Source organism: Panthera onca, chromosome E2, assembly GCF_046562875.1.
Source record: "Panthera onca isolate mPanOnc1 chromosome E2, mPanOnc1 haplotype 2, whole genome shotgun sequence".
Lineage (NCBI taxonomy): Eukaryota > Metazoa > Chordata > Mammalia > Carnivora > Felidae > Panthera > Panthera onca.
The window spans coordinates 48,865,288-48,879,149 of record NC_138353.1 but is presented as its reverse complement, the minus strand read 5'-3'; the positions used below and the strand labels follow the sequence as shown (position 1 = coordinate 48,879,149).

Genomic DNA, 13,862 nt, shown 5'->3' with positions numbered 1-13,862 from the left:
TTTATATTTAAAAAAAATTTTTTTTAACGTTTATTTATTTTTGAGACAGAGAGAGACAAAGCATGAATGGGGGAGGGTCAGAGAGAGGGAGACACAGAATCTGAAACAGGCTCCAGGCTCTGAGCTGTCAGCACAGAGCCTGACGCGGGGCTCGAACCCACGGACCGTGAGATCATGACCTGAGCCGAAGTCGGGCGCTTAACTGACTGAGCCACCCAGGCGCCCCTTCAAAGACATTTTAAACTTTTTTTTTTTAAGTTTATTTATTTTTATTTTTTTTTTAATTTTCTTATTTTTTTAAGTTTATTTATTTATTTTGAGAGAGAGCACAAGCAGGGGAGGGGCAGAGAGAGAGGGAGAGACAGAATCCCAAGCAGGCTCCATGCTATCAGTGCAGAGCCTGATGTGGGGCTTGAACTCACGAACCATGAGATCATGACCTGAGCCGAGATCAAGAGTCGGACGCTTAACTGACTGTGCCACCCAGGTGCCGCTTTAAGTTTACTTTTATTCATTTTGAGAGAGACAGACAGACATCAAGCAGGGGAGAGGGAGAGAGAGAGAGGGAGGTGGAATACCAAACAGGCTCCACACTGTCAGGCAGACCCCATTGCCAGTCTCGAACTCACGGATCGTGAGATCACAGCCTGAGCTGAAATCAAGAGCCGGTCATTTAACCAAGTGAGCCACCCAGGTGCCATTCAAAAATATTTTATGTATGTTGTCTAGCTTTTATGATTTTCTTTCAGTGGGAATACAAACTCTTTGTTTGGAATCAGAATCCTCCCCAATTACATGGATATATAGGGTCTACAGGGCCCTCCATGATCTGCCTCTGACCAGTTCTCTGACTCCTTCCTCTATTCTCTTCTTTCCTCATTTCAAGTCAGCCATATAGGTCTTTATTTTGAAAGCTTATTCCCATGCCAAGGTCTTCAACTTGTTACTCTCTGCTTTTGAACATTTTTGCCGTGGTCTAAATGTTTGTGTCTGCCCTAAACTTATATGCGGAAATACTGATAGCCAATGTGATTATATCAGGAGATAGGCCTTTTGGAGGTGCTCAGGTCGCGAGAGGAGAGCTCTCATGAATGGGATTAGTGTTCTTATCAAGAACCCCAGAGAACTCCCTAGCTCCTTCCACTGTATGAGAACGTGGCGAGAAGTGAGCAGTCTGCAACCCAGAAGAGGCTTCCCCAGAACCTGGCCATGCTAGCCCTCTGATCTTGGACTTCCCACCTCCAGAACTGTGAGAAACAAATGTCTATTGTTTATAAGCCACCCGGTCTGTGATATTTTGTTATAGCAGCCTGAGTAGGCTAAGCCAACTTGAGATCCAGATGTTTTACGTGGTTGGCATCTGTATGCCAATTGGCTCTTAGTTCAGTTATCACTCAGAAAGCCTTTCCCCACCTGCCTTTCTATAAAAACCCTCCCTGCCTCAGCCACCGCGCATACCTTTTATTTTCTTCAGAGCACTTAAACCATCTGAAATGATCTTGCTCTTTATTGTCTTACTGTTTATCTCAGCCAGTTTTTGAGCAATGCCTGGCATAAACAAAACAAAACAAAACAAAACAAAACAACCCAAACTCAACCTATACATATTGAGTGCATCAAGGAAGTGAGGAACAAGAAACAAAAGGTACAATAAAGGGTAAACTGAATTCAGAGTTTGTGATAGGGACAGTCTATTTTGTACTGAAAAGTCACTGAGGTCAGGAGACCCAGGTTAGCTCAACCCTCTTCCCACTGGCTCAGGGGTTTGTGCCTTATATAAAGTCTAGACTTGCCTAACACAGTCTGGGCTGGCCAGGTTCCCAGATTTCTCTGGGTTTCTCGCTTCTTGGTCATTGTGATTTCAAGATCAGCACATACACTCCTCCCTATCTTCAGAGGCAATCTGTGGCTGGGTATGGGGTTTCCTCAGTAAGGCTGAGAGATAGGCAACTGCTGGCTTCTTTTAACAGACTGTCAATTGCTAGCCTTAAACTATTTATCTTTTAAATTTTTAAAAAAGTTTTATTTATTTAAGTAATCTTTACATGCAATGTGGGGCTCAAACTCATGACTTTGCGATTAAGAGTCACAAGCTCTTCTGACTGAATAAGCCAGGTGCCGCTAGTCTTAAATTAGTTTAAAATAATCTCCCACTTGTCTGAGCGCAATGCAGACCCATTACTGAAAATTAACGGCCCTTAGTGACTTTTTAAGAACTTCCGATGACTCCAGCCTGCTGACAACTTACCTATGCCATGTATCTCTTCATGAATATGTACATTTATGTGGCTTACCCTGGGCTGACTTAGTCAATGCTGAAGTTCGGCAGCAGCCTCAGGACCATTTTATGGCATCAGCAGGGGTGAGTGTTGCCAGAGAGGCCAACACACCCTCATTCCCAGTGATAGAGGCCTGCTGTCAGCCAAAGTGGGCAGTTTGTACCCCCAGAACATTCTCAATCTCAGGGGATCCTTATGGGTTCCCTGAGTCCACCTGGCTTTTTAGACTAGTTATGTCTGATCTGATCTTCACTGCCCATTCCTCTGTGCTATTCCTCAGTTGAATTAGAATCCAACCCAGGCCTGATACAAGGCTCAAATGACACAATGGGTGTGTAGACCTTTGAGAAGGTATCCTATCTCTTAAGGACATATCCTATCTCTTAAGGAGAGGGAGGGACACCAGTGTGAAGTCAATCAACCATTCCCTAAAGTGCCCAAGATGCTGCTTTCGGGTAAGCACAGTTCACCCTGAGCAACTTGAGGCCTCAAAGATCTTTTTTCTTCTCCTCCTTTATTATTACTTTTTAAAAAATGTTTATTTTTGAGGCAGAGAGAGAGAGTGAGAGAGAGAGCGGGCAGGGGAGGGGCAGAGAGAAAGAGATACAGAATTTGAAGCAGGCTCCAGGCTCCCTGTTGTCAGCACAAAGCCACACATGGGGCTCAAACCCATGAACCTTGAGATCATGACCTGAGCCAAAGTTGGATGCTTAACCAACTGAGCCACCCAGGCGGCCCTTCTCCTCCTTTAAACAGGAGGTTAAGTTCTAGTCTATAGTCTGGACTCAGGCGCAAAAGTCTTCCCAGCTTATTCATAGTATTGGCTATAACTTTTTGAATTCTATATTGTGGGCCAGGCACTTTCCTTATTATTATTTCTAAACTTCACAATTATACTTTACGTTAGAGCTCCTCCTCTTCTTCATGGGACGAGAAGAATAAGGCTCAGAAGTTAAGGGGCTTTCCTAGTCTTCAGAGCAGCAAAGATTATAACCGGGTCTTTCCTTAACTCGGAACCTGTGCTCCTAACCGGGGCTCCTACCCCTTATCCAATGCTGCCTTCTTCCCTGGGTAAGAAAGGTTCTGAGGCAGGTGGAAGGCAGCACGGAGAGATGCAAGAAGAGACTCTCAGGTTTCGGAATACACCTGATCGTGTAAAGTTCACGTCTACACACAAAGTTTTTTGTTTTTGTTTCCCCCCCACCTACCCCCGTCACTGAACAGGCGACATACTCTACCGGCCATCTTGGTTGTGGCAATCCCAATTCCTTTTTATTCTCCTGTGACGACAACGAAGGGAATTATTCATAGCCGCCCTGCCCAGGCTTTTTAAGGAACTCCAGCAATTTCCCCGGCAAAGAGCCTCTAAGGCCCAGGGCGTGGGCCGTTTCAAGCGCAGCCTCCTCCGGGGCTCTGCTCTCAGTACCCCAGTCGGCGCCAGCAGAGGAGGGGCTCGGGTGGGCCCCACCGGGCCCCGCCCGCGCCCCGCCCCCTCATTTAAATACGCGGCGCCGGCGGGTGCGTCGAGCTCGCCGCGGACCCAAGATGGCGGCGTGTGGACGTGTACGGAGGATGTTCCGCTTGTCGGCGGCGCTGCAGCTGCTGCTGCTCGCGGCGGCCGGGGCCCAGAAACTCCCGGGCCAGGGCGGCCACGGCCAGGGCCAGGGCCCGGGGGCCAACTTTCCGTCCTTTGTAGGGCAGACTGGAGGAGGCGGGCAGGCGGGTCAGTCGCTGCTCCAGATGCCTCAGTCATCTCAGCTCCAGCACCAGCAGCAGCCACCGCAGCAACCGCCTCAGCCGCCGCAGCCGCCTTTCCCGGCGGGTGGGCCTCCGGCCCGGCGGGGCGGAGCGGGGCCCGGCGGGGCTGGCGGGGGCTGGAAGCTAGCGGAGGAAGAGTCCTGCAGGGAGGACGTGACCCGTGTGTGTCCCAAGCACACCTGGAGCAACAACCTGGCGGTGCTCGAGTGCCTGCAGGACGTGAGGGAGGTAAGGAGGAGGCGGGACGGAGCCGGGAGGGCCAGGCCTGGTGCGGGCCTGAGGGTGTTGCCGGCCTTGGAAGCCGCTGACGCCGGTGCGCTGCTTCTCTGTCTTCCTCCGTGCTGCACTCGCTCCTTCCCTCCCCGTCCCTAGCTAGCTCCCCGGCGCATTCCGAGAAGAGGACCCCACCCCCACTCCCCATTCCCTCGCCGGGGCGGGGGTCTGGGAGTCAGACCCTGGCTCCTGGCCGCTATCTGCGAAGGCCCAGAGCGTGTTTATGTTTGCTTCGGTCTTTTGTGTGATGCTCTAAGCACAGTAGCTCCTCGCCGAAGACCGGCTTAGAATTTTCCTATGTGTTTCGACTTGGACAATTTGTAGCAGCCGTTTTAAACATGAAAAAAAAAAAATGGTTGTCGTACTTAAGCCGTTAAGAAACGCTCTTCTGTTTATTGGCAGTAGGTAAGGTTTGTTTAGGTAGCTCGGGTTCTGTTCTGATGTGTATTGTAGTCCAAACATCGAATTTACTGTCTTTACCCTATTCTTTTGTAATTCGCAAATTCTTACTATGAATACGTGCTGAAACTAATGTATGCCTTTTATTTTCTTAATTTCTTTTGGTCAATTTGTAGTGCATCTCAAGTTTAAGCTGTTACTCCAAGTAATTTAGAGTCCCAAAGCTTGAAAAGTTGGGACAGCAGTCGAAGCTGTAATACCTATACAGTATTTGTGATTGGGTTGTGGGATCTTGCCTTTCTGACGTCTGAATATGATTTTAACAGGACCTCTTAATGAGATCTAGATTTGATATTCTTTAATGTGATTCAGTTAAGTGACACAGAGAATGTCCTTTCTAGATTTAATGCTGCAGAATATTTGACAACTATCAAAGTGTCGGAGCAAATCTGGTAGGGGTTTGTTTTGTTTTAAGGTTTAGGTGTATAGAATTAGGCCCAAAGGTTGACAAATAGAATGAAACTGCTCTTGATAACAGTTTTATTTGGGGAATTGTATCATCAGAATTGTCTGGGGTGTTCATGATCATGGGAAGACCCCTGGTTTGTAGAAAATTTCTAGCTTTGGCAGTACACCCCTACCCCCATCCCAGTGTGGTATCTGCTTTATCTAGTATTCTATACAGAGTAGTTCACAAGAGGAAAAGACATACATAATCAGAAGACAGAAAGGAAGTTTCCAGAGCCAACAGAAATGTGGGGCCGCAGATGACTTCTCATCTACAGCTTGAAGACTAGAAGGATAATCCATTGCTATTCCTTGTTTTTCAGCTACTTCTCTTGTAGATACAGCTAAGATTCTTAACTGTCAGGCTTTTTGGAATTTTCTGTTTGGTCTCTGAGGGTATATAATAGATGTTGTTCCCTCAAAGTAGGACCCTGATATTGGTGACTGAACACTTTGTTAGTGGTTGTGGCAGAAACAGGATGTTATCAGGGAAAGTAGCAAAAAGTGGCCCATGCAGGGAGTACATGTCTCTTTCTTTGTGTGCATTAGGGGTGTTTGGAAACCTCCACTTATGGGAGCTGGCTTCCTTTGTCATGCATGTAGAAGTGTGTAGCAGCATATGTAATCCATAAATAACTTAGATTTGGCCACTTTTTGGAGTGTGTTTAATTTTGTGGACACTGTCTTGCATTACTTAGTGTAAAGAACCTGGCTTGAAGATGTAGTCTTTGCTCCACATTGACTGTGAGATTCTCAGCAAAGATATTTTTCAGTAACTATGTTTTTGTTTTGTTTTTTTTCCTTTATGGGGATGATATATAAACTCCTTGAGGGTAGTTAGTAGCTCCTGTATTTCCTTTGTAACTTTCCAGAGTACCTAATTCATTGCTGAGACTTAGTAAATATTGCCGACTGATTGAGGATGAATAAACTAACGGAGTCAGTTTTAGCTCCAGAGGAAGAAAGAAAAGGTGTCATGTAGTTTGGAGGTGGGGTATTTTGGAGAGCAGGGCTTTCCAAACTTCCAATTTAATTAATTTTCCTATAATTTTATAAACTTAAAAGTTGAAAGAAGAGTACCATGAATGACTGTTATTTCTCAGGAGGTGAAACCTTTTTTTTTTTTTTTTTTCTTCTGTTTTAAGTAGGCTCCACATCCAAAGTGGGGCTTGAACTCACAATCCTGAGATCAAGAGTTGCACGCTCTACAGACTGAGCCAGCCAAGCATCTGGAGGTGGAACTATTTTGAAACTACTTTTTCTTCCTTTAAAGACGGCAGAAGGAAGTTTTAACACACTTAGTTTGAGAATTAGTTAAATCTCATTTATATGTTTGAAAGAGTATATCTGAATTAAAGAAATAAACTGCCTAGGCACATTTGAAGTGAAATTATGGAATATGTTTTGTCTTTGCCTTTTGGTAAGTGGGACTGTTTGATAGGGAAGTTGACATAATGTGCTTCTTTATCCCTTTGGATACAAATTTGGAGAAGATTGTTCTCTGTGTACTTGCTATGAAAATTATGAAAAGGCAAAGCGTGTGAGTATTTAAATGGTAGTATAGTAGGGTTGCCTAGGTGGCCCAGTCGGTTGAGCATCTGACTCTTGATTTTGGCACAGGTCATGATCCCAAGGTTGTGGAATTGAGTCCTGTGTCAGGCTCCGTGCCCTCTCTCTCTGCGTCTTCCCCACTCTTGTTCGCTCTCTCTCAAAATAAATAAATAAAACATAACAAAATAATAATAATAAATGTTAGTATAGTAAACATTTTTATTTTGAAAAATGTTGTTTTTAATGTTTATTTATTTTTGAGACAGAGAGAGACAGATCGTGAATGGGGGAGGGTCAGAGAGAGAGGGAGACACAGAATCTGAAATAGGCTCCAGGCTCTGAGGTGTCAGCACAGAGCCCGATGTGGGGCTCGAACTCACACACCGCGAGATCATGACCTGAGCCAAAGTCGGAAGCTCAACTGAGTGAGCCACCCAGGCGCCCCAGTAAACGTTTTTATTTTGAAACAAGATTGGAGTATATAGTGTTAAGTCTTAAGTTCAGATATTTTAAGGTTGTACTGTAGTGTAGTGTTCAAAGTTTTATAGTAATTAACTTACAAAAGTTATTTGCAGGTATTTATGGTTACCTTTAAATAATTTCAACTGATACTTTCAGTTTATTTAATGCATCATGTGCCAACAAATTAAAAATCTATGTGTAAAGTATAGTAAATTTGCAAATGGGCTATAGTTCACAGCTTTTCCTCACTTTGCCCATTATTTTGAAGGTTATGTGTTATGTGAGGGATTTTTTTTAATCCTTTCAGATGAATCATGCTTTTTTAAAAAAAAATTTTTTTAATGTTTATTTTTGAGAGAGAGACAGTGTGAGCGAGGTAGGGGCAGAGAGAGAGAGGGAGACACAGAGTTGCAGCAGGCTCCAGGCTCTGAGCTGTCAGCACAGAGCCTGACGTGGGGCTTAGACTCACAGACTGCTAGATCATGACCTGAGCCGAAGTTGGATCAGCTGCCCCAGATGAGTCCTGCTTTTTAAAAGGTCAAGGATAGGGGCACCTGGGTGGTTCAGTCAGTTAAGTGTTCTAATCTTGACTTTGGCTCAGGTCATGGTCTCACAGTTTGTGATTTCAGACTCTGCACTGACAGTGTGGAGCCTGCTTGGATTCTTTCTGTCTCTCTCTCTGCTCCTCCCCTGCATGCTCTCCATCTCTCTCTCAAAATAAAAATACATAAATAAACAAACAAACAAACTTTAAAAGGTCAAGTATACCCGATGGGTGCACTATTAAATAATAGATGTAAGAGTAGTAATGGTAGTATAGTAATCCTAGTTATTTTTATATACATATACATATGTATATGTGTATACATTCATGTATATTTACATACTTGTTTATACATATAGAACTAATGGTAGTTCTAGTCATTAAAAAAATATAACAAGGATGTATAAAGGGGAAAAAGGAAAAAATATACTGTAGGCTATTCTACCAGGTGGAGGAATAATAATACCAAAGAAAGAGAAGATACTGCTGTTTAGTTAGTATTTAATAAAGAGATAAAACATGCTTTGTATTGAGAGTAATTTTAAGATACTTTATTTTGGCTGAAATGACCAGTATTATCTTGTGTTGAGAAGTTTCTGATGGAGACATTAGTTTTTTGGGAAAAGTTTATTACTTATGTGTATAGTTTTTCTTAGCTTTTTATTTGTGTTGTTTTTTGTTGGGTTTTAAAACAAAAAACTTTGTGGGGCATCTGGGTGGCTCAGTTGGTTAGCATCTGACTCTTGATCTCAGCTCAAGTTTTGATCTTAGGATCGTGAATTCAGACCCTGCATTGGGCTCCATGCTGGGTATGGAGTGTACTTAAAATTAAGTAATTAAGTAAGTAAATGAATAAACAAATAAATAACTTTCTGCTATGGAAAATTTCAAGTATATACATAAATAGAGTAGTATGGTGATTCTCCATGGTATGCATCACCCACTTTCACCTATCTCTACTAATTTTGTTTGTATGGCACAGGAGTTGGGAGACTGGCATCCTTTAAAGCAAGTCCCAGATACATGTCATTTCACTTTCTAACTACTTCAATATGTATCTTTGACAAGGACTTAAAAAAAAAAAATGTAGATACTTATTTAAGATATTTTATGTATTGAACAGGAATTAACATTTAAACATTGCAAACCATAAACCTGCTCTTAAACTCATAGGTGAGAATTTTTGTTACTCTCTTCTTTAAAAAAAATTTTTTTTAAGATTTCTGTTTTTAAGTAATTTCTACACCCAATATGGGGCTTGAACTTACAACCCTGACATTAAGAGTCACACACTCCACAAACTGAGCCAGCCAGGTGCCTCTATTCTCTTCTTAACCTTTCACTTAACTGTATCCTAAGATCATGTTCTGCACTTTCTATATCATCTCATTTAATGCTCTTGATAGTCCTGTGAGGTGAATATCTTATTACCTTAGTTGAGAAACAGGTTCAGAGAGATGGAGTGATTTGTCTGATGTTATGTCCTAAGTGGTAAGACCTGGTATTCAGTAAGTTCTTTTTGACTTCAAAAGACCTTATGCTTTGCAATCTGCCATGGATGGTTGCAGCTAAGGAAATTGAGACTGTTGAGAATGCCAGGGGTTCAGAAATGTACACAAAATAAGAAGAGTCACCTGGAATTAGAATCCTCTTTTCTTCACTACCAAGAACAGTTGGGTAGCAACAGCTCCTATGCATTGGAATATTGTAGGTTTCTCAGGCAGACAGACCAGCATTATTAGACAAAGCTAATTTAATTTATTAGTTTAAGTCCATCATGAGCAGAATTTCTGCTTAATGAAAAGATTTTCAAATCCGATCTCACCTTAAGCAGGATTTGTACTAGTATAATGGAAAAATTTAGATATATTTCTCTACTATTTGTATTGAATCCATGGAACGGCACAGTGAACTAGGACTAGAGCTGGCACTGCCGTTAGGAAACCATATGACTGTGAGCAAGTCCTCTTACCACTCTGAGTCCCAGTTTCCTCATGTATTAAATGACAGGTTTGGGTAATACAATTTGTAAGACCCCTGTTATTTAACCTGTACAAGTTTCTTATATCCTCTGCATGCATATGTCGTATGGTCGCTAGGATTTATAGGCATACCATCTCCTGATTCCTTTTTCATTCATGGGAGGAAATAGTGATATGAATAATGCAAATGGCAGTTAATCCAAACATTGTTTGAGTTTAGGATATATTATGATTGTTCTGTTTGAGCCAATGTGGAATTTCCTCCAGTGCTAACTCTCAGTGGTTGGAAGCAATCTAACCACAAAATCAAGGTATTTTTGATCTCTTGTTCTGCACCTGTCATTGTGAAAGAACACTAGTACTTTAAGACACCGCCACTGCTTATAATTGGTTTGATAAATGAGATTATAATCAAGAAACAATTATATAGGAGAGTGTTAATCCCTTGATGTCGTATAGACAGTAGATTCTTTAGGGCAATGAAAAGAGCAGAAAATTAGGATTTAAACTTGGGTGGACTCCAGCTCTGCTACTCTAAGCTTAAAAGTTTCCTGCCCCCTTGGTACTCCTGGGTGGCCCAGTTGGTTACACGGCTGACTTCTGCTCAGGTCATGATCTTGCAGTTCGTGAACTCCAGCCCTGTGTCAGGCCTCTGCTGTCAGCTTGGAGCCCATTTTGGATCCTCTGTCTCCCTCTCTCTGCCCCTCCCCCGCTCACACATGCTTGTGTTTTCAAGCCCACTGTTTCTCTCTCTGTCTCTCTAAAAAATTAAAATTAAAAAAAAAATTTCCCCTCGCTTAAATTGTGACTGTCTACTTTAACCATGTCATAAGTGAAGATATACATGAATTTTTGAGTTTGATGTGACAGTTATATTTTTCTAATATACACTAAACAAAATATATGGCAGTTAAAGTATACAATACTAATACCATCCGAAATTATCTTGCTTACCTTTTATGTACCTTTTACGGTACATGCTTTGGAAAATGCCAAGACTGGAATATCTTTTAATAGCTCTGATACTTTGCGATTCTGTGATCTGTAAGAAAGCAATTATGTGCAAGTGAATTCTAAGCACAGGTGAAAAGGGAAAATGCTTTAAGAAATTTAGGGGGTTGTACTGTCTGAAATAGAGAGCTTGAGAATTTTTTGAGTCCAGATTGTAAAGGGTTTTACATATACCACTGGCTTGTTTTTCAAGTAAAGCCCAGAAATGGGATGTGTTTTCATCCCAACCTGAGATAAAAATATTCCTGCAGATAATTGAGAGTTACCTGTAAAATACCACTGTTATTGATGAGGAATACTTTTGTTAATCTCTACACCCCACATGGGGCTCGGATTCATAATCCTGAGGTCCTGAGTCACATGCACCCCAAGAAATACTTTTTTAAGAAGTCTCTTGATAAAGAGTGCTTAATAGCATATATTTGCTTAATAATTATTGTTTTTTTGGAAGAAAGTAAAATACTTGAACAGTCTGAAAGATAAAATGGTACATTTCCTTTTGTATATTTCGCCTAATGTGTTCAAAAACAATTTAGCCAGCAACAATCCAAAAAATAAAACTTACCTGTTTATTTATTTAAATATTTATATTTGAGAGAGTGCAAGTGCAGGAGGGAGGGACAGAGAAAGGGGGACAGAAGATCTGAACGGGGCTCTTCGCTGGTGGCAGCGAGCCCATTGCGGGGCTCAAACTCCCAAACCATTTGATCATGACCTGAGCTGAAGTTGGACACTCAGCTGACTGAGCCACCCAGGTGCCCCAAAACTTACTTGTTTATATGAGATATTTATATATTTGAAAAAGAAGCAATTAAAATGGGTTATAGGATGTCATGCAAATTAGTTTTTCTTCCTTCAACAAACATTTATTGAATACCTACTATGTGTAAGACACTGTGCTTAGTGGTAGAGGGTATAAATACATGGTAATTGTTAGCATTTATTGAAGGCTTTTTGTGTGCCCTGTGCTAGCTAAGAGACCAGATGTTTTCTGGGCATTATGTCTCATTTAATCCTATCAGAGATGTATTATTATTATTATTAATTATTTTTTAATGAGGAGACTGCCTCAGGGCTAATAAGTAGTGGAATTAAGATTTGAAAGCAAGTCTGTCCAACTGTAAAATAGCTCATTCCTCTTCCTTCTGTCCCTGTGGTAGTCCAGTGTGGTAGTCACCACTTACATGTAGCTGTTGAGAAACTGAAACATGAATTGTCTGAATTGGGATGCCCTATAAGTGTGAAAGACACACTTGATTTTAAAAACTTAGTACAAAAAAAAACAAATTTAAGATGTCTCATTAATTTTTTATATTGATTACATGTTTAAATGACAATTTACTTTGGATATATTGGGTTAAGTGCTTTATTAAAGTCAATTTTTTTTATTTTTTAATATGACTATATAACAAGGTTGAGATGTGGTTTATATTATATGTCTATTAGGGCTGATCTAGAAGAAGAAAAAGATAGTTTTACTAAAAATTATTAATATAAGTTATAAAATAGTATCATAGAAGAATGGTAAATTAAATGCTATGGGCATTTATGATATGAGTAGAAGAAATGGTTGGGAGAATCAGAAAAAAGCTCTTCATTCTTCTTAAATTGGTTATTCATATCATGAAATTCCTTTTTTTTTTTTTTTAAGATTTTATTTTTAAGTAATCTCTACACCCAGAGTGGGGCTCAAACCTACCACCGTGAGATCAAAAGTCTCACGCTGTACTGACTGAGCCAGCCAGGTACCCCCATATCATGAAATTCTTAATTTAGCTACCTTAAAATGTCTCCTAATCTGGTTTATGGATGAATCTTGTCTTCCCTGTGTCTAAATTATGAATTGTAAGGGGCGCTCCTTTAGCTTGAGAAGAGCAATACTCATAAAACTGGAAGTCAGTAAGTGGTTCATCTTTGGTTGAGTTACATAAATTTGAAACCTACGAAGGAAGCTCAAGTGATGGTCCTCTGAACAGTGCCAGTACTAATCCTTGTATCTGCATCAAAATAGAGTGTGGAGGAACAAGAAGTGTGGACTGGAATCTAAAAACAATTAAGAGAACTAGGCATCTATTTTCATTCAGTTTTAATAATTTTATTGAAATTGGAAAGTTATGTTAGATTGAATTCATAGTATTTATAGTACCTTCTCCTAATGAAGGCTTGAATAACATGTATAACTCTTTGTAGGGGAAGTCATAGTGAAAATGGGTGCTGACTTGAATTCCTGGATCTGTACACTTATAAAATAGAACAGACTCTGAAACTGTTTTTGTGTCCCTTTAAAAAAAAATAACAAGTGTGATATATTTAGAATCAGAAGCAAGATAAACAGTGAGTTGAAATGGTATATAAGAAAAATTAACCAGGAGAATGTGCATACAAGCTATAAATCAGTTTAAGTGCAGAGTAACAACAACAAAGAATAAAAGAAAAAGAAATGTTTAAAGAAAGATACAGAAGGTATTTTCATTTGTAACTCAAGTTTAACTAGAAAGAGCCTGTAGGTCACTTAACAGAATTCCCAAAGTTCCTGCACTGTCCAAAGCAGCTCTGTAATGTGATAACCACTCTGAAGTGGACAGAAATTTCAAGGAGGGAGAAGGGGATGTAAAGGAGGGCTTTAATTATGAACAAAATCTGCCATCTATTAAATTAGTGCCATCTACTGAGCACACCTATTAAGGGAAGATTTAAAAATCAGAATTACAATCCTGGATTCAAATCCCAGCTCACTTATCGCTTACTGTGACCTTGGACAAATTAATTTCTCCAACTTTCAATTTTCTTATCTATAAAACTGAGATATGAAACCTACTCCCACAGGGTTATGGTGAGGATCAAACTTTTTAAAATATGTAGACCATGCATCAAATTGCATTTGCCCATAAATGGTCTTTGCCTTCCCTTTCTCTTTGTTGTTGCAGATGAAATTGTTCAAGATGAGGTTTTATGTTCACTGTTTTAAAAGAAATGTGAAGTGAAATGTAATGTGTCACACCTTTTATGTAATTCTTCCTAGGCTCCTTCATGAAAACTTTAGTTGAACTTACTTGAAGAGGAAGATCAAGAACATTTAGTCTTTACTGAGTATTA

The 13,862-nt window shown here is 40.7% G+C and overlaps 1 protein-coding gene across 3 annotated transcripts in view; it reads left to right on the top strand.

The window, feature by feature from the left end:
• The first annotated feature begins 3,794 nt into the window (after positions 1-3,794).
• The window catches only part of GLG1 (golgi glycoprotein 1), a 149,712-nt gene continuing 139,644 nt past the window's right edge, over positions 3,795-13,862 (top strand). For 2 of the 3 annotated variants that reach the window (XM_060650140.2, XM_060650139.2), the window contains exon 1: positions 3,796-4,265. In XM_060650140.2, coding sequence (XP_060506123.1) covers positions 3,825-4,265 — 441 coding nt within the window. In that variant the 5' untranslated portion in view covers positions 3,796-3,824. Of the gene's footprint in view, positions 4,266-13,862 lie in introns of all 3 variants that reach the window. The other variant, XM_060650141.3, reaches the window with a different exon arrangement.